Here is a 21,774-nt window from a genome sequence, read left to right on the forward strand (position 1 = left end):
GATGCAAGTCTTTTTACAGTGCAGTTAGATCAACCTGCTCTTCCCCTTGCTCAACTTGGTTGTTCAGGCTCACTGTCTCAAGAACTATGACAGGAGAAACAATCATTTGCTATTCCTTTTAAATGAGCAAGTTCCTGCAATTTTCTTAGAAGCTGGCAATGGTTTCTATTGCAACACTAGTAGTTTGATAAGAACTATGGCACTACCTCCTCAAGCCTAGCCAGTTACTTTGCAAGGAAGCAATAGAACACTGCTCCTCAGTTTCCTGCTGATTGCACATGAACTCAGTGCATCTCCCTGCACAGAGGGCTACCAAACTCTGTAGTCTATTCAGGATAGGGACATGACTTGTTGCTCTATAACAGTGATTCTCACTTTTTTTCCATACTGTAGCTCTGTGTTAATTGTGCAGTTACCTGGAGACAAGCAACACGTGCAAAGTAGTTATCATGCCATAAAAACCTCCAACTAGCTATAAAGTTAGACCTCAAAAATGTGTACTAACTTTATAGCTGGTTTCTAGTGAGCTTCAATTTGCATGTGCAGCAGCACCTCCCCTGCTGCTGGGAGCCCTGACACAGGGCTCCCAGTCACAGGGGTGTGCCTTACCCAGCAAAAAACCCTTGAGCCCTAGGGATCATAGCAGCTGTGATCCCCAGGGGTTTTCTGCACCCTCAATCCCTAAGGCTCAGGGGTATGGGAAACTCCTGGGGCTGGAGGATTGCTGTAGGGGAGATTCTCCAGCCATAGGGGTTTCCCTGCACACCCAAGGTGGGAGATTTTTGTAGCAGGGTGTGTGGGATGCCTCTGCAGCTGAGAGCCCCTCAGTTGGGGTGTGGTACTCCTAAGTATAGGAGCCTGCTTCCTGCCAGTGCAGGGGGAGCCTGAGAGCAGGTTCCCTCTGCACCGGCAATAAGGTGCAGTGGGATGTAATGTGCAGTCCCAGTCATGCCTCTTGCCACGTACTCATGGCATAGCAGGAGGCATGATTATGTGAATTGGGCATTAGATCCCATTGTGCCTTTACCTGCACCTGTAGAAGGGGGCTCAGTCTCACCCTGTGCCCCAGTTTGGATGTGGATCACAGGTCATCTTGTGGGATAGATCTAACATAGGGTGATTTGCAGGGCTGGCAACAGCAGCAGTATGGGCTGGCAGCAGGAGGCAAGCAGCCACTTACTGTGGTGGTGGTGGCAATGTGGCAAGCAGCTGATGGGCAGGCAAGGTTATGTCACTGAAGGCCATGTCTGCCTTTTCATCACAAAAGTCTGGTGTCCTTTCTAAATACCACAGTCCCATGCCCAGTTACCTAGTCATGTAACTGAGCCAGACAACAGCTGGTATTGGGTGAGAGCAAAGTTTGCAGTACATGTCCCATCTCTGCTTTATCATAGACTCAAAAGGGAAGTCCAGTTCCTCTATTGCAGCTATTAATCTCTTTGCTGCTCAAATTACAGCACTGCGGTGAGGGGAGGGGATGTAGTTCCATCCTGTGAGCAAATGAGCCTTGTATCAGTTCCCACCAGCCAGAGGCTAGTTGCGCATATGGTGGGAAGAAGGAGGAGGTGAACTTGCTGTCTGACTCAGTGCAGAGGAAGAACTGCATTTAAGAGTCACTTCCTTGCAGAGCTTCTGAAATAGTGTCAATGTGCACTGCCACTTTCCAGGCTGAACCTAAAGGTTGGCTTCAAGTCTGTGTGGGTTGAGTCTTAATTAGTATCTAAACCTGATTTCTGTGTGGATGTAATGTAATAGCCACAATACTAACAAATGTAGGTTCTGGAGCCTAAGTTAAGTTCATCATAATTTAAGAGTTTAAAACATTACCAATTAAAAGTATGGTAATGAAGCCTGAAAGATAGATAAATATTCAATTGCATGTTAAGCAACGTAGGAATATTGCAGTTCATATTAAAAAAAATAATCTTAACTCTACCATCCCTATTCATCCACCTTGCTCTCAGTGAGTGGCTAAGAATGAAGGATCCATAATTTCAGGTGGCATTGCTGAATATTTAACAGTGTCCAGTGCCAGGAATGAATCTGAAGCTCTTTTTAGTCTCCCCCACTCGCTTCACAAGTTTCATGTTTTTTGTTCTTCCTTTGTTTTATGATACCATCCTCTCTCTCCCTCAGTCTGCTCTTCTCCCTTCAACTAGGAGCACAGCTGTTACCCATTACTGTTGCTGCAGATGGATAACTCTCCTAATCTGCTGCCCTTCCTTAGTATCCCACACCTTTCCAAGTGTAGACGCTGCTTATCCAGTTAAACAGCAGAGCTCCAAAACCAATGTTGCAGGAAAACTGAAAGATAAAAGGAATGGAAGATTCAGGAGTGTGGGGGGACAGAGATGCCATGGGACCATTTTAGGTTTACCGTATACAGCCAGAAAATTCCTGTGGTATCAGAACATACCCATCTAGAAATGCCTCCCCAAAATGGAAATGGTAGGTGGCATTGACTACAAATCCCTCCCTTCTGCTCCCTTCCCTGATTCCTCTGGTTTAGGTAACATGACAAAACAGATGACTCAGCTGAAGTCATTTTTTTACATTTTTTATTAGCACAGTAACAAATGCAGACTTAAGTAGCCCACAACATACAACCAATCCACTGAGTGACTCCTACTCCACGCCTTACAGTTAAACAGCTTAAGGTATTTCACTACAGGTTGCCATAAGACCCGATTAAAATCTTTATTCTTTTCACAAAGGTAGATTGGCTTATAAAATAATACATTAACTACTTCTCATTTCCTATATGAGGCCATATATTCACTCCTCCATATCACATCATGAGATGACAGTCTTTTAAAAGGATTTTGTTAAATACCAACGTGCCCTCCCGAGGGGACATAATCCCCACATCTTTTTACAAATAAAAAAAAAAAGTGTAGAGTCTTGAAAGAACTTTTACATAAATGTCAACATATGTACCTGTACAAAATTAAGCTGTTTTAATCTTACACATATCTTAAGCAACTGAACCAAAAGATGTCTAAGAAGTTTACATTCTTCTCGGTACTATATGTGAGCTAATATTGCTGAACTAATGACAGTCTTAAAATATGCTATTCCCAATTCTAGCTGTCTACTGTAGCAAGATACCTTAAGTTACAACAACAAAATCTTAGGAAATAAAAGACTGAATAAAATCTGTTATAGAAATACCCTACTCTTTACCAGCACCCACCCCTGCCCCCCACCCATTCAAAATCATAAGCAGCTCTTTCCATCACAGACAAATAATGTAAGAGTTTGACAAAAATCCAATTTATGTAGCATATCTCTTGGTCCACTGTCTGGCCATTCTGTCGTGCTCTGCTCTGTTTGTCATATACTGAGTGGCAATACTTCCAACCAGGGGGTCAGCTGGAAAAGGAAAAAAAAAAATACTGCTTAAAAAATGCCCAGAGTGTTATTTTATTTATTACATGTGCTCCAGGTGGTGGGCATGCTTTAGAGCAGCTCAGAGCTGCTCTAATTAAAAGTGCTTGCAGCATCTCATGGGCAACTAGTGCTGCGTTACTGGGCGGGGGGGGGGCACATGCCCCCACAGCAACCATTCAGTGACCAGAGGCGGGGGCAGGGTGTCTCCCCGTGGCCAATCTCATTGACTAGGGGGATCCCCCTGCAGCTGATCGTGAGGCAGCCGACCACTGCAGACGCTTCTGGGAGCACCATGGTGCTCCCACTCCCTGGCTGGCACTTGCAGGGGGGCACCAGCACTCCCGCCTGGCCCCCCCCCTGCCCATCACCTAAGTGGCAAGCATGGCCAGTCAGGGAGCGCACCGGCACTCTGAGGGGGTGCATGTGCACCCTCTACACATTGTCATTGCACTTCAAAACAGTGGCAGGGGTGCTTTAACTAAACCTTGTTAAACAAGCATTAGTTAAAGCACCTCTGCCACCATTTTGAAGTGCAGGGACTACACGAGATGTAGAGGCTGCTGGAGCACAGTAATATACATATTTGCTTTATCTATATCCATGTTCCTGAATAACACTGTATAAATCTGAACTGAATCCTGCAAGTAAGCTGCTGGCCCCATTTAATTTTCATAATTTTTTATTCTGGAAGATTTTTTTTTTTAGATATCTAAATTCATTATCAATTTGCTGTAACTCAAGATGCCTGCATTAGTGCTGACCATTAAAAACACTATTCCTTTTAGCTGGATTTTCCACTTACAGGATGAGGGTCTAAGCTTTTTTGCTGGTTTTTTATAGGGCAATTTAGGAACAGATCTATGCTACCGACATGCAAAGTATCAAACAAACTTCTATTATCTGCTGAAGGCAACAGAGTACTCAGGTGACCTTGAGCATACAGAAATTCTAAATCACCAGCTTGATGCTACTATGCGCAATGCAGTAAACGCCAAAGTTCCTTTCAACTCTAACAGTTCAGAATGAGGGCCCGAGCTATTAAAGTGCTGGGTGAGCAATAACATTACAAATGTTATCTGTCAGACTGCAACAGACTTACCAGGGTTGCAATCTGTGAGAAGTGAGCAGATGGAGAGAAGAACTTTAGAAATAGTTAGTGCTGGGCTCCAGTTGTCTTTTAAAATGTCCAGGCAAATCACTCCTTGGCTGTTAATATTACAGTGATAGATTCTTGTCCGAAACGTAACCTAAAAAAAATAATAATAATTTGAGTAGTTTGACACATCTAGCAGTCTAAGCAGCTACACTAATAAATGTAATCCATTTAAAATCATAGAAGAGGAATGTGAAATTAACACTTTAAAGCCAACCCGTAAACTTATATTTACATCATATTCAGCTTTAATTTATATTTCTAGAGTGTTAAATACTAACTTTATTACCAGATTTATAAGAACAAACATAAAAATGAGGGGGGTTTCTACGTTCCTGGTGAGCTGCTGCCCTCTTGTGCCAGCTGTTTGTATTAAAATACTTTAAAATCAGCCTTTAAAACCACAGGTTGATTACTATTCATAGAATCATAGGAAGGGACCTCAGATCATAGAAAATGAGTGTTGGAAGGGACCGCAGGAGGTCATCTAGTCCAATCCCCTGCTCAAAGCAGGACCAGCCCCAACTAGCTCATCCGTCATAATCTTTCTTCTATTTTTTCTTTCATAAGATGAGCCACCTTCAGGTATAATTCATTTGTAGGACAAAAGTATGAAGCAAAAGTTCAATTCATTTTTAGTTTACAATGTACTAGAAAATAGGTCTTAAAAATAAAAAAAAGTTTAGAAATAATTTATCCTATAATCTGTAAACACAAATAATACGAATGGAAAAATGAATTCTTGATGCTTCACGTAAGTGGAGGAAGAACTGGTGGAGGAACTGGTATGGTCACTTTCTATGCCAAACTTGCCCCAAATTGCTGCCAAAAACTGATCATACTGTGTTACAGAAATCTTTCTAATTCTAAATTGCAAATAGTATTTCAGCTAGACACCAGCTCATTTCCCTCCCAAATGTACTACTTAGGAGAGTGCCAGACTGAAAACTGAAGTCTGCCATTTAAATGCCCATGGAGACCAACAGCACATTTGGCCAATACCTGTACTGAATTCACTTTGAATCACCAATGTCAGAAGGACGCTGTCCTTCTGGAGCTCCCTTAGAATTCAAGGGCTGTGGAATCTCTCAAAAAAGTAAAAAACATAAGCCATGCAGTGGACCCCTCCCCCCCCCTTTACTTTTCCAGTCAACCAGGAAAGACCAGTTCCTAATCTAGAAGGACAGCTCACTCTCCATGCTCATATCCTTGGTCTCCATTCTAAGAGGGACTGTGAGCGTTGTGGTTTGTACAGTATGGATACACATCCTCTAGCCCAGCAGCTGGCAACCTTTTCTGGCTGTGGGCTGAAATTTGGGTTGGAGGTGGGCACTCAGGTGCATGCTAAGACCTGGCTTCAGCCATTGCTGTTTTTTTTCCTATCTGCAACACTGCAAGGAAAGCTCCAGCAGCCACCGCTTCTCTCTGCAGTGGCACAAGGAGACTTCCCACAGCCACTGCTTTTCCCCCACAGTGGCACTGGGATAAAGCAATCACTGCCAAAAACCACCAGAGCCCCATGTCCATGGGCTGCATCCAGCTAACAAGCCCGTAGGTTGCCAATCTCTGCTCTTAATGTAGCAAGGCAACTACATTCATTTCAGGGGTAGACCATCAGGTGATAGCTTCTGGTCACGACCAAGATGTCAACATTGTCATTGTATTTCACAGTAGCTCAGAACAGAAGAACACTTTTTCAATGCCCTTCTTTTTCAGTATTCTCAGATCTTGTGATAGCTGAAGCTCCAGCTTCTGTAAACAAGTCATTTACTTTAATTAAAAAAATAGCCCTCAAAGTTCCAGAAAAAAAAAAAAGAGTGAAAATCTGAACTGAGTATTCTCTAAAAACCTGAGGGCTTTTTAAAATAACCCCAATTAAATCAAAACCAAATATGATTTTTGAACATTTTAGGATTATATGCCGTTTCTAATATCCTAGAATAGATTTGGATTATTTGGACTAAGAGCCAGGGTTCTTCACTGGTCATACTACCTAAATCCACAGAATTTATATAAACATTATACTTTCCTTTTTGAAGATGAGACTAACATGCAGAGTGACTTGGTGAAGGCTATACAGCAGCTCAACACAGTTTTACTGTGCATTAATTCATATAAAAAAAACACATGGTCAAAGTTTTCAAACTTGGATACATAGAGTTAGTGTGAGAACTAACACACACACGCACCTTCTTCCTCACAGTAGCATTTATAGCCCAATGCTTTAACATCAGACACCAAGTTCTCTTTCCCAATGGCTCTCAAACCTATGTAAAGCCACCAGATTATTCAAAGGTTCAGTGCAACTACAGCTTGTATTGACTTCAAAAAATTCAGCACTTCTGAAAGTCAGTCCACTATTATTTAGGAGTCTAAATAATACCAAACATGAAATTTAGAAGCTTAACTTCGGACAGCCAGATTTGAAACAAGGTCACCTAGATCCACCCAACAAAAAGCAGAACCCCAGCCCCATGTTCTGGAGGATATATAGCACAGGCTGCAAAGAAGCCTTCGTGGTCTTGTCCTGAAATCCTCTCTCATTCGGTGAGTAATCCCCTTGAAGCCAGTGGAACAGCTTGCATGAATAAGGGCTACAGGGATCATGGCCTAAATCCCCAGAATTCACCAGCTATCTACACATTTTATTGTTTGTTTAACAGTCACAAGGGTATTTGTGAACTGCACATTCAGTAGGTACGTGGGATGATGACAAGAGTGCACCAGTGTTTTTTCTGGGATTAGGCCCACACACTACATTTGCCCATCTACCCTTATAGCTGCTGCACTCCCTTCTTGGAGCCTGCAAACTTTCAGCAATGCAAAAGTGCTGGCCATGACTTTCCCTCTCAGTCTCCGAGTACAAAGCATGGGTGCGACACATGCAGCTACAAAACTGCAATGCCTCTTGTTTCTGTGTACTGCATCTTTAAGTTTCCAAGAACACTCCTCATGTGCAGGAGGAGCCAAGGCTATTTTTGTTCCTTGAATTGCAGTAGCTTGTCACACCAGACACCCACACTATGCTGTCTTGCAGAGACCTTACACTTCATTCCTTATAAATTATTTTGATTTAGGTTTCTGATTTTTTTTTTTTAAAAGGAAGTGCCTGCTTTTGCATATTACAGTATATTGAATATCAAAACAAAGACCGAGAGAATGGTATCCCCCTCTGCCCTCTGTTTAAGACTTAACTTTGAGGGGAACAAAGAACACAGCTGCTGAAATTGGCACAGTGAACCTTAAAAGGTGAACTATACAGAACATGGAAAAACATCTCTCCATTTTTTAACTCCATGCACCCTGATGAGGAACATAGCAACTATTCTGTTCCTGAGGCATGACACGCGTATTAGGCTAAACAGATACCCATCTTGGTGATACAGGTGCTAACATAGTCAGTTTTAGATGTGTCGGGTAAATTAAAAGGCAAGTTCAGTTCTTGGTCATGGCTTTGCCCTGAGTTTCCAAGCAGTCTCTAAGGGTAGGGACAGAAGTTACACATAAACCGGTTTAAGTCATCAGAAACTGGTTTAAACCTGTAACAGAACATATGTTCAGTGCACATAAACCATATTCAAAATGGCTGAGATGAGTTTAAGGTAAGCCTGCTGGAATGCGGTATGAGACATAACTGATTTGGGTCAAACCAGTTTATGCAACTGGTCCCAGAACCCTTCCTAGTTCAAACTAACTCAGACCCTCAGCATCCCAGGATGCTTTGCAGCCCTGGGCTGAGCTGGGGAAGCTGGGCTGAGCTGGGGAAGCAGGGTTGGCCGCATCCCTCTCCTCCCTAGCCAGAACACTATCACTGCTCTGGCTGGCTGAGAAGGGGGTGGGGGTAGAACGAGTGGTGGAGTGAAGTGGTGGAGTTAAAATCAGAGTCCTACAGCCTCCCAGCATGCTTTGCAATACAGCAGGGCTGCGTCCACCCCTCTGCTCCCTAGCTGGAGCAGTGAGAGCTGGCTGACAAAGGTAGGGGGCAAACCTGGTTGTGGATCCAGCTCAATATACATGGGGGGGGGGGTGAGTACTGACCCCACCCATGCAAGCCCCTGCTGGGGTCTGGGGCCAGGGAGAAGGAGGGGGTTTAAATACCTCTTCCCCCACTCAAACTTACTGCAGGCTGCAACTGTTGACTACAAATCCCAGAGGCACCTGGAAGGAGGAAGAAGTGATGAGCAACCTTGCAGAGTCTTGCTGCTGTAATTCTGGACTGCAAATCCCAGAGACCTTGGGGGCAGCAGGAAGAGGAAGTGAACACACAGCCAGAGAGCTGTGCTCCAGCACCTTCCCCCTGCCCAGGCTTCTGGCCTAAGCCACTGGAGGCATGTGGCTGCATTTCTTGAATCCTAGGTAAATGTCTGTTCACTTCTGTTTCAATTTAATCTGTGCATCTTACATTAACTTGCAAAGACTGAATCAATTCAGCCTCGGGCTTTTTGACTACCTGTACTTAGCCCTACAGATCTGATCACTTTCCTGAACTGCTAGCAGGTTAGCATTCAGAAGTCAGTTTGTTAAAAGCCATCATAAATCTATTCACATAGGTAACTACGAGTAGGCTGACACCCAGAAGTTCAAACTAACAGAGAACTGAAGAATTCTAATTTACAAAGACAGAAATGCCAACCCTGGCTTGTGCACAGCACGCAAACTGGGAAACTGAGAAAACAGACTGTTTCTCAGAATAGTAGACTGCTACCAAAGCATGATCCAGGTTTATTACTACAAGAACAAGGAAGGAAAAACAAACAAACAAAAACTTCTCATATACTGGCAGGTACAGGTTGGCAAAAATTTAAGGAGGTAGGCTAAGGCACAAGAGTGGTTTTGTCCATTGAAATGAGCTCTCTCTAACTGCGGGAAAGGATCTAAACTTTCCACTTAAGTGGAAACTCAGACTTCTGGGATGGTTCTAATCTACATATAGTCCAGCTGTTCACCATTTGCCATTTTTGCTGATGGTACAAAAGCCAGTGGTGTAGACAACTTCAAGTTAAAAATAAAATGTGGACCTATTTATTATTGTATATTATATAATAAATAATATTAAATGGGTCCACATTTTGTTTTTAACTTGAAGTTGTCTACATACACACACACTTTAATAAGTTTAGTGTTCTTTTTTAAACAAATGCTGCAGTGATGCCAAGAGAAAAATCAGCACAAACCAGAGCTAGAAGACACAGATATTTAGATACTACAGAGAGGCACTTAAGGGAAGAGAACACTAAGCCACATGGAAAAGCAAAAAAAATATAATGAAACTGAACCACGGTCTGGAAAGGTCCCACCTGAAACAGTTCCTTTTCAGTCACTGCATTAATGTGAAGCACAGCTGCAGCATTTGAAAAAATACAATGAAGCTGATCCCATGACTTACACAGATAAGTGATAAGCAAGGCTAATTTATACAACCAGCAAAGTGGGAGTTGGGGGAAGGAAGTGGTTAGAGGTTTTAATGCAAGTGATCAAAGCACAGATCAGGTCAACCTAAGCTACTCTTTTCACCTCAACACAAATAACATCCACAATTACTCTGATGCTACTCTTGGGAACCAGCAAAACTGTGTGGTGCAACACTGCAGAAGAACAGCCTAAAATCTTAAGAACTATGTAAGATTCTAGGACCCAGGAGCTCTTAAATTCAGGTCTTGGCCCCACCACTTCTTTGTGGCAACTCGCTTAAGTCCCCAATTCAGTTGCAAGGGCCTAATGGCCTTCACCATACATTCTTAATCTCTTTCATCTGCAAAGTGAGGGTAACACTTAATGCCTTATAAGAATGCCCAAAACATAAGTGTTTACAAAGCGATCTAAAAATATAAAATATAATTTCACTGTGCATGCTTAGAACATAGAGACAAGTTATCTGGTACCAGCTGTATGTTTCTATGAGTAAGTTTCTTGTACTGGGTGACCAGTTTTAAAAACCAGAATCTTCAACACTTCCATTTTCCAATTTCAGATCTACTAACGCAGAGTAAGGACTATTGTCTTCCCATCTGTACATAGGCAAGGTGCAGCAGCAACAGCAACCAAGCCTTTAGCACCATAAGACCCACATTACACCTTGTTTTGGTCTCAAGTCCCATGAGTTCAGGAGTGAACCGTTTTGGCAACATTTTAGCTTGATCTGAAGCAATGCAAAAACAACAAACAAAAACACACTGCTGAACATATCACTTCCCATTTGATAAGGATTCTCCTTACTAACATCTCCAACAGGGACAAAAAATACTAAATGCAAGGAAAACTGCAGTATTTCCCTTCTTAACAGACTTCTCAAGAATTCCCACACGGTACAGTGGAGCTAAGCCAATTTTATAACAGAGGATCTGGTCTGCTGAGCGCAATTCTGCTAAACCTCTCTTAAGCACCGAGCTCATTTATGACAGATTTCAAGTACTTGGCTCTTTACAAGCACCAAGCTCTATCACACTCCCCTGTGGGAAACAAAGAAAAGAATACGGCCACACACGACAGAGAAAGAAGGAAAGAAGGTGGTGTGTAAGTCAGGTATGCTTTCTCCTTCTCTGTAAACAGAAGGAAGATTTCTTGTGAGCCCATTTGCAGTCAGTGGTCATTCAATAAATGTTTTTAAACTTTTTCTTCCAGACTTCTAACTAAGAAGGCAAACAAACAGCAGGGAGTGCAGAGGCACCTGATAGTGGTTAGGCTCAACTGACACTAAGTTACAAGCCGAGCAAGCTTTCAAGTAGTGCGTAATGGTAAAGGTCTCAGTGGATTAGTGTGAAAACGAAGTTGACTATGCATAACACAAGAAGCTTTTGCAACAGAACAGCAAATGCATAGTATGCCTGTCAGTCGTCCTCCTCCACTATACATAAAGACAGCCTCACTTCAAAGAGATTCTTTGCCAAGTCAGTTAGAAACCAGAGGAGTCTCATTCATAACGCATGTGTGGTCAGGGCTCTTCTAGGAGGTGCCACTTCCTCTGCTTGCCTCAACCCTCCTCTACTTGAGACTATCCAAATCCTCAACAATTAGACCTCTGTGTCCTTGTTTTATAATTATTTCCTGATACAGCACAGGCCTCCTTGCATTTGTCAGTGGTTGGGAAACCCTCACTACCTCCTTCCTCTCACTTGCATGGTGATGGACTGGCAATTTGACAGGATTATCATGATCTTGTTCTTTCAAGCGTGCTGCCTCTTTGACCAAGCTCTGAAAAATGTTTCACAATAGGCACTTTGCCCTAGGGAAGCCTTAAATCAACCTGTCCCTTCAAGAATTAAAACAGGTATCTAAAGGGTGTAGAAGTTCTTTTCCAACTATGCTTTGAAGACGTCCCAAGGAAGATTCAAAGGGAACTGGTCCAATCACATTCTAGTCAGTTTACTTCTTCCAAGGATAAGGCTTTTAAAAGTGTCCTTCAGTCATTCCACTGCTTCAGCATGTGTCATCATAATGGTACAACCAGTTCTGTTTCACCTGGTACAGGATATTATTCGCTTCTTGTCCTACTCTACTGGTATCATGCTGCTGCACGCTGTTAAGCCATTTCCGTGTTTTATATCCAATCCCAGGGCATTTCAGTGCCAAATGAAGCACCGCATATTTTATAAACCAGCTTGGGATTCTGTTGGTAATAAAATGCAATTCTATTACATATAGGGCATAAATGGATGTTGTATTTGGAGTGACTTCAGTTGAGCCGAGATGTATTCTGGCAGAGCTGTTCTGCTTTATTCTACAGTCTACAGATGTCACCCAGGGCTACTGTCCCACAGGGTCAGGCTCTTGCTACTTCTAGGGCTTTGGGGGATCTGATCCTGCAGGATGACAGCCCTGGGTGCTGTGCCCCAAGTTGGAGAGCAGCAGCATGGATGTGTGTGGCGCAGACTCCTGGGCAGGCACAGAGGGGGGAACCCCCTCCGCACTTGCAGGCAGCACCTGGAGTGAGGCATTGTGAAACGCACGCCCAGGGAATCCCTTGCAGGCTGTCATGGCCTGCATCTGCCATCACCTGCAGACATGCAACCTGTGAATCCCTCTGCAGGATTGGGCCCCTCTGCACCCGCAGACACATGCCCTGGGAATTCCTCTGAAGGTACAAAGTGGGGAACCCAGCTTCCACACCTCTGCACTGGCAGGTGTATTCCCAAGGTGCTCATCTGCAAGTGCAGAGTAGGGAAGGCAATGGGCTTTTCCACTTAACACATGCAGATACACACCCCAGGTTGGTGTGAGGTGCCCACAGCCACTGTCTTACAGGACTGAACCGCTCTAGTCCTAGGAGTGTCTGCCCATTGCTGCTAAACCATGCTCTCCCACCATAAATGAAAAGATGACTGTCAGAAAAGGCATTTTTGCTATTTGTGGCATCACCCAGGTTTTGTGTTGCCATAACAAAAAAAAAGTATGGTAGCACAGGGGCAATGCCTGTTTGCAGCCACAGTGATGCCTCTCTGAAGTAACTTCACACAATTAAAAATGTGGGGGTTTATTTTTAATGCTATGAAAAGAATTCAGACTGGCACCCATTATGATGAACTGCAGACTGACCTTCAGAAAAGTCACTGGGGAGCACATCCCTGCAGCCCCTAATAGTTCTCTCCCCCACATTCTTGAATTGAGTCATTTTAGCAGAACTGCAAGGTAAAAGGTAGATGGGCAGGTAGCACAAATACACTGAGGTGACTGTCAAAGGATATAAGGCTACTGATAACCCCTTCCCTGCCCCCCCCCCCAAAAAAACTGCCAAAAATGTCTTTTGAGTAAAAGAGCTCCTGTACATGCCTTCTTGTGGGAGATTAGCATGCTAGACTTCACTGGAAGGACAGTAGGTGCTCAGTTCTTAAGTAAATATGGATTTTAGTAGAGGTGTGCAAAACAGGCCATATTCGATTCGGATTTGGCCTGAATCAGGGACTGTGATTTGATTTATTGATTTGGATCACTGTCCCCAGTTCGATTCAGCCAAATCCAAATCTGGAGATTTGATGCTGATTTGGAGAATCAGTGATTCGGTCATAGACACAGCTTTAAATGAATGTTTTTCTACATACCTTGATATACCAGAGGCAGCTTGTAAATGCTGCAATGGTGGGGCAGAAGAAACATCCTACCAGAGTGTGTGGGGGCCCCCCCCCCCGTGTGCTTGGTGGTGAACCTGGAAGTACTTCTGGTCCATTTCTGGGTCTGCTGGGGAGTGTGCTGCCCCCACCCCCTTGCGCCCCCCTGGCTCGGCAGTCAGCTGCAGGGGGACCCCAGGTGCCCTCCCATCTGCCCCAGCATTCTCAAGCCACCTGGTATTTTGAGACATGTAGAAAAAATGTTTAAAGCTGTCTGAATTGCCAAATCTTTTCAAATTGATTCAGAGGGTTCTGATTCAATTTGGAGAGATTAAAGGGTCTCTTGATTTTATCTGGATTCAGAGATTCGGCCACCGAATTGAATCGGGGACCAAGGCTTCACACAGCCCTGGATTATAGCATGGCTTTCCCAAATGGGTCAGTAAAGTACAATTCAAAAATCCAAGGAGTACTGACAGCTGCAGGTATGCTCTAAACTCCAAATTGCTACAAATCTCCACTGAAGTAATTTGACTGAGGCATGCCAAGAGTGCATTGGTGGTTCTCATGGAAAGGGAAGAGTCACTAAACCATGGATACTGGTCTTCTACCTTAAAAAAAAAATTCAATAATCTTCTAATGCAGTGATAGGCACAACTTGTATCCAGTTGCTACTAGATATCCTCCACAGTAGAAATGCCATTCAGTTCTGCATAAGTCCATCCCAACATCCTATTACTTCCTGATCTCAAAAAAGAACAATGGCCCAAGACCCACCTCAGAAACTTTCACCGTTTCAAAAGACTCTTCAAGTTCTGGATGTTCAGTCTAAACAATACCATTAACTCCTTATGCCAGGGAGGTCGCAATCCATAAAATATGATGATTTTGTTGCGACAATCGCAGTCACATTGAGAACTGATGTTCTGAACCACTGTTGCCACTTGTGCACCACTCAGGACCATAGTCTTATCTGTATGGGTGCAGCTCCATGCCTACTCAGTCTGCTTGGGCTAAAGATACTGAGGGTATAGACACAAAAAAAAATGAACAATCCTTGCTTCAGCAAGCTTACCATCTAGACAAGGTCTGAGACTTGTGCCAATATAGTAACGTTGCTTAGGAGAATGGGTTTGTTTGTTTATTTTTTAACTACATTTTTATAGTAAAGCCAAGCCCTACTGAAAAAGTAGCTATAGAAGGGTTCGGTTTATTTTGTTTGGGGAACTAGTATAAACCAGACCAGCAAAAGCAGCAAGTCATGTCCACATTAGGAAAGACTGATGGTAAACCTATGTTGGTATAGCTAAATTGACACAACTTTTTAGCACAGGCTAGCTCTCAGGCTAAGCTCCCCTCACTTATGTATTTGCTTACTCGTCACTGGGACTACTCATGTATAAAGATAAGCAAATGCAAGTGTTTGCAAATTTGAGGTAAACATGCAACTTAAATACAACTAACTGTACTTGCAACCCAACTGTTTTTTTTAGGTTTTTTTTTTTTTTTTTTTTTTTTTAAAGAGTTCAACTGCACGAACAATAAAACAATATTTACTCACAATGATATACTGCTAGAACACAAGAGGCTTTCTAATTATAATCTGCACCCAGAAACCACCAAAGCGATGGCCACCATACAATGTAAATCAACAATAAGCAAACTCCTAACAGAACCCTGGAAACTTAAATTACCCTGCTATCTTATTTCTTTTAAATTATCATCATTACTATTGTTACAAAAACACCCATGTTTACCACAGAGATTAGAAAAATCAGATATTTTCTCTGCTTTCTGTTCTTATTCTGTGCATTTCACAGCACATTGTACATAGTAAGTTTATAAGCTGTTTGTTTCCCTTCTTTGCGTAGGATTTTTCCATCATCCCCTGAAGTGGAGGGAAGGCAGGCAATTGAAAAAGCTATCAAAACTGGCTAGGAAATACAGACATAGTACTTGAAGTTAATCTATCTTGGCTTTTTTTTTTTTTGCTTTTTTTTTTTTTAAAACTGACCAGATTTCAAATGCACCGAGTGTCCGGTCAGTACTGAGTACTACTCGCTAATTGGTAGAATATTTGCAGCATAAAACAGTAGGCTAATTCTTTCTTACCTTTGGAGGCTTAAATGGATATTCTGGTGTAAATGTGATGTCAAGGAAGAAAACTCCACCCTCATATACTGAGCCTGGAGGTCCTAGAATAGTCGACCTCCATTCATAGATGTTATCACCTTTGGGGCCCGCACTGTGAAGCAAAAATAAATACAATTTGAAGGCAAAGCTATGACTTAAATATGATCTAATATATTTCCACAATATAGCTGAATCTCAGCAACATGATATTTATTGTACCACGAAGATGTTAGGACTTTAACAAAGAACAAAATTAAAATCCTATATGGACACCTCAACTACTGGTGAACTTTAACTGGTACATTGTGTATGGCAGAGGTCTAAGGAAAAAGGGAATGCGATTCTAGGGACTTAAAAATTCTGCCTCTATCAGCACCATTAAATACATATCCCATGATTCCTTACGAAATACTTCAAGAAGCCCCAGTTCAACACAAGAAATGTCACTAGTATTATTCTAAACAGCTTCAAAAGATGAAATTCTTACTGTTGCAGAAAGGACTCAGTATTAATACAACTGTATTAAAGGGATCCCAGGAGCGAAGCCTTAAGAATTTGAAGCTTGCTTAATGTTTCTTTATTAAACAAGTAAGAGAATGGAGAAAAATATTCTTATTGTACTTACGTGGTATTTTTTATTTAAATTTAATGTAACTAAGGGCATTTTTGTTATTGCTTTTTTTAGTGTCCTACATTATTACTGAATGGTATTTTATTCGCCATAATTAAGTGGATAAAAAATAAATAGATCACGATAGTTTATGGTGTCAAAAATTATTCATACCTGGCTATCGTACATTTTGCATGTAATAATTTCTAACATGAAGCCAAATGGATTCTTCCTCATGTTGCTGTCCATCTATCTTACAGAGCTATTTTTCATATACTCAAATAAAATGTAGTGTTAAATCACAATCAAACTCTCTCAAATCATCATCTAATTTTACACTGTTAAGATTTAAAAATGTTAGTCGTACCGAGAACTTTCACCACCCATGTTCCAATCATCTACAAGGTGTCTCTGAATATTTCTAAGGAAAGCTCAAGCTCAAAAGGCCCAAATGATTTGAAATCAGTCACCCAAGAATTTCATCTAAGAATTGTGTATGCATGTGAGTGTGTGTAAATGCAACAAATGTACTCAGATGACATGCTAGAATTGATGCTCCCTTTGGTGAAGTGGCAGACAGCTGATAGGGCATTCACCATAAAAATCACCTTGATTTTGGAATTAATTTCTCCCCTTCCTTTACAAAAAAAAGTGGATTTCACTGTCCTGATACCATCCAAAGAAGCCTGATGTGTTGGTGGAAGATAAATGAAAACTTTTTTACTCATTATACTAAACTAACCCTAACTCGCTGCCCGATCAAGGCACATGGGGCTAGTATTAGGTCCAATACTAGCATGCAGGGGTGATGTGGGGCCTCAGGGCCCCTCTCAGTGAGTGGTGCTGGTGTAGAACCTGGGAGCCCAGTCTCAATGCACAGAGTCCCATCTGCTCCATGAACCAGCCCTGCACCACTCATCTGGCTTGTAGTACCAAAAGGTGAAGCACCACTGCCATAATACTTGCATAATTAACTCCTGATAGAGAAGCTACTACTATGAGAATATTTGGGGTGGAAGGCAGAGAAGGGGAGACAAATCTATTACATTTTGTAAATCCTGCAAAGATGTTACACACTGCACGGTGGTCAAAAGATTTTTCCTCATCAAAACACAAAGCTTTACATGGTTTGGCACTTGAAGCAAAACCCATTCTATCCTCAGCACCTTGAAGGATGTGACATCCTTTTTTCCCCATACAGATCTATACTTTTGATACCTAGCTCTACAGTTACTCTCTACAGTGGAATAGGATGAAACTACTGTATTTCTACAAGATGCCCTGGCTCTTGACAGGTACCAGCTTAACTGTGCAAACTTATTGAAAAAGACTCTCTTGGGTCTCCTTAACTACCACTCCAAGGAATTACCACTGAGAGGTATTATCAACCTGCTGAAACACTATCATTACTCCAAGTTGCACCAGCTAACCTCCTTAAGATGGAACTACTGAATGGAACAGGAACTAGTTTGTTAATAGCAATTTACTGTTGTAATTCATAAAGCAAAAGCTGTCAATTGGGAGTACTTCAATGTTCAAAAAACATGATATGTGATTAGCACTAACCATGGTCCTCTGAACCAATAAGAAATGTTTCAATACTTTATTTTGCATTTTATTTCTAGTTTGAACCCAAAGGACACTCAATAAAGAACTGCTGACTTCAAACAGTGTTTGAAATCTTTTATACCCCATTAGAGTTTCAATTAGAATAAATCGCTAGTCAAGTTGCAATTATTTCCACATATGAAGCAATATGCTCCTAGAACTTTGTATATCCCTTACATCTTTATAAAACAGATTTTTTCCCAGATATTTTAATCAAAGCGATGTACAGAAGCTTACCTTTCAAACCTTTCATTTCAATTAACCCTGTGGAATAGCCGTAGAATTTCAATTTTTAAGTAGCATCATTGATTTTGTATAAAGAGCAGACTGAAAGGGGGAGGCATGAGTCAGTTACAGAATGCAGTATTACTTGGTTTTAAATTAGGATTAGGTAATATCCAAGCAGCTCAGTACCAAGTGCTTAATAGAAAAGTGATGATATTGGAATGTAGCTTAAGTGCAATGGCATTAACATTAGCAAAGATACAAAAAGAGAAGTGAAAGGTGAGGGATTACATTCTCTGTTTGAAATCCTTTGCAATTATCTTTTTCAACAGAACTCATCAATACGTAGATGTACAGTTCATAAGCAAAAAACTGACACCTCCGCTGAACTGCATGACCAATATACTTAAGTATCTACAACATACTAATACAAACACTTTCCAGCTGTCCAATCCTAGCCCTTCTGAAGGCAACTTAAAAAAAATATAAACAGATTCCATTACAAGCAGACAATATGAGGTTACAACATACTTCATTAAATCCATAAATAGAGTGTTGCAAGGAAGGAAAAACTGTTAATATAGTTTCAAAGAACGTTATTTCTCCTCCTTCCCACCCCCCCACCCCCAATCATCTCAGCCTATCTAGATGCCATGCATTTTGTTAAAGCGTATCTGACAATAACTTCCCGTGAAGTACAGGGCAAAGTACGCTCACTGAAGTTTTACTCTGTCCTTTTACACAACTGTTCCAATTACATCACTTTCTATGTCACACTTTGGCTATCATGAGGCTGACATTCTTAGTAAACTGGCTGGCACCAAGGTGACTTTTACTCAAGGACTGGCACGCTTCCTATGTTTGGAGAAAATGCTTAGTAAGTTCTATGAAGGGAGAATCTGTGTATAGCTACATTCAGACTTCTGTTTGCATAAAGTACCAGTTGGCCTTGACCTGCTCTGCCAAGAACCTTTCCCTCTAGCCTGCGTTGCCAAATTATCATATTTTCTCAGCCTTGGAAATAAGCCGATCGAGATACCTGCACCAGGGGCTGAAAAGAGGAAAAAGCTGGTATGAAACCCAGATAGGCTTATTAGCTTTCTGACACTGAGGAAGAAAAGCAACCAATAATGCATATATGCAGAGTCCACTTGGGAGGGGTTTAAACATGAGAAGTAGAATGGTTCTGTGCTTAGATACCAGGCAGGGACTTGAGACCCAGGTTCATCCCTTCCTCTGCCACTGACTTCCTGGGTGACCTTGGACAAGTCACTTAGGCTGTGTCTACATTAGAAATTACTGAAATTGACTGTGTTAGCTAATAGGTGCTAAAACCCTGGTGTGAATAAATAGCTGTTATTCACACAATTACTAGTAGGTCAGTCTAAATACAAGCAGGCAGCCCAAGGTTCTCAAGTGCGTTATCACTTATCAGGCTGACGTACACTACAAATGGCTTTGTGCTTTCTAGGATTTTACTAGCTAAGACCTGTTGGCAACTCTGTGATACCACACACCATTTCTTTGAATTAAGGTGGATGATAGTTCCTCTGCGTCTCAGTTTGTCTTATGTTAAATGCAGATAGTAGTATTTCCCTACCTCACAGTGGTATTATTGTAAGAAGTAAATTAAAAAAATTGTGCAGCACTCAAATACAATGGTAATGAGGGTTAGATAAATAAGTCAGACTGGATAGTGAGAAGGCGTATATTCATTCTAAGGGTTAAGAGAGTCACTTAAAATGCTATAGACAGCCTTAGGTCAACCTGTCAGGATGATGTGAGCAAGGACAATTTCATTAGTCACAATTCACTTCAGCAGTCCATGGAAAACTAGCAAGTATTTCAAAGGAGCTATACCACCGCTAGCTCCTGCTACAATCCCTGATCATGGTTTCTATTCTAGATCCTAGTTCTGGTTCTAACAGGAAGAACCTAAACCAAACCAGAAGGGCTGCCTTGATGCAACATCCCTCTGGAGAAGGAAGATGACAACAAAAATCCTGCAGAAACTACTCATTTCAGAGGGCTCAAACCCACCCACAAAAAATGCTGAAAACAAATTAGGAATTTCTAAGCAGAACAGAATCTAAATGATTTCTGCTCTGTAACAGCAGCAGGCTTACTTAAAAAAAAAAAAAAGCAAACAGGAGGCATAAAACTGAAACATGATTTTTTTTTGCATTTGCATAAAAATGAAAGTGGCAAAATTTATTTCAGTAAAACTCTATGATCTGACAGTGTAGTTTTATAGAATTTACATACAAAAATCTTCCATCCAGCGTAATACTTGAATCATACAGACTAAAAAGTAAGAATTTTGAAATGACACACCCTCCCAGAAACTTTTTATTTTTTTCTCATAGTAAAACAATGGTGGCAACAACAACATTGGTGCCTGAATAAGGACTTGTGTATAAATGGCTATACAATTATCACATTATTAAACTGCTATTAAAGTAAAAAAATGGAGCCTCAACTGTGCCTATTAGTAAGAGGATTCAAAGTACTTAATTTGCTACATAATGTCAAACAGACTGTATTTCCCTTAAAACAGATCCAACAGCAAAATACTCTACAAGCAGACAAATCAACTTTGGGCATTCAATATGAAAAGAGCAAAACATTCAGTAGAGCCCCTTATTCATGGGATCCAGGATCTGACCTTGTATTTACCTATTGTTAAAACTCTACCCAGGAGAACAAACGGAATACATGGTGCAGATCCCAACCTTTAATCACAAAGATAAGGGGAGGAGGTAGAGAGAGTCAGACACAGATACACGAAGTCCTGCTCTTTTGTAGAAGATGAGGGGCTTCTGGTCAGTCTGCAGAGACAAGAAGACACTAGGTGGAAAGTGGGGTGCAGTCTTAACATGGTTGGTGAGAGTTTAATAAATCATTTAAACATACAAAGCTAGGAAATTCTGTACTAAGCATGCTTGTTCCCCCTCCTCCAGGAATTTTGTATTACATGGTATTCCATTTCAAAAGTATTAAAAAAATGGGAACATCAAAGTATATTTAGAAAAAAAATTCTTCCTTTAGTCATGATCTCATTTTTAAGACGTACAGAAATGAGCAACTATAAATTTTAGAAATAATTACCTCCCACACACATTTCAGCTGCTAGAAATATGATTATCCTTCATTATTTGTATTAGTGCCTTAGAGTCCAAGTCATAGATCAGGACCTTGCTATGTTGAGCCCTGTACAAATACAAACAATAAGACATCCCTACCTCCACCAACAAGCTGCACAAAATGGCCATTCTGACCTACAGCGGTGGGCTGGATGAGTGGTGTGGGGCTGGTTCATAGGCTGGATCTACTGTGGGGCCAATTCACAGACTAGATCCAGCTTGTGAAGCCATGCCATCTACCTTATGGGGGTTCCTATGGGTCTCAAAATGTGGTGACAGGGTGAGCAGTGGCAGCATTAATTGTTGCAGCTCTGGTAGTTAACGCTATTGCCACCCTCCTGCCACCAAATTTCTGGACCTGTGGGGAGTCCTGTGAGCTGGATGACATGGCTCCATGGGTTAGATTCAGCCTGCAGGCTATACCTGGGTTGCCCCTGGTCTACAATGCAAACATGTAATAATACTGTTACT

General features: G+C 41.6%; 1 protein-coding gene across 10 annotated transcripts in view; it reads right to left on the reverse strand.

Moving 5' to 3' along the window:
* Window positions 1-2,541: 2,541 nt before the first annotated feature.
* The window catches only part of LOC149864690 (ubiquitin-conjugating enzyme E2 E1), a 61,354-nt gene continuing 42,121 nt past the window's right edge, over window positions 2,542-21,774 (reverse strand). For all 10 annotated transcript variants that reach the window (XM_090046536.1, XM_090046534.1, XM_090046533.1 and 7 more), the window contains 3 exons: window positions 15,697-15,829; window positions 4,490-4,637; window positions 2,542-3,372 (listed from right to left, as the gene is read on the reverse strand). In XM_090046536.1, the coding sequence (XP_089902662.1) occupies window positions 3,275-3,372; window positions 4,490-4,637; window positions 15,697-15,829 (379 nt within the window). In that variant the 3' untranslated portion in view covers window positions 2,542-3,274. The remainder of the gene's footprint in view (window positions 3,373-4,489; window positions 4,638-15,696; window positions 15,830-21,774) is intronic.

The sequence above is a fragment of the Crocodylus siamensis genome, chromosome 5 (assembly GCF_052110815.1).
Source record: "Crocodylus siamensis isolate JL-2025a chromosome 5, ASM5211081v1, whole genome shotgun sequence".
NCBI classification, from domain to species: domain Eukaryota; kingdom Metazoa; phylum Chordata; order Crocodylia; family Crocodylidae; genus Crocodylus; species Crocodylus siamensis.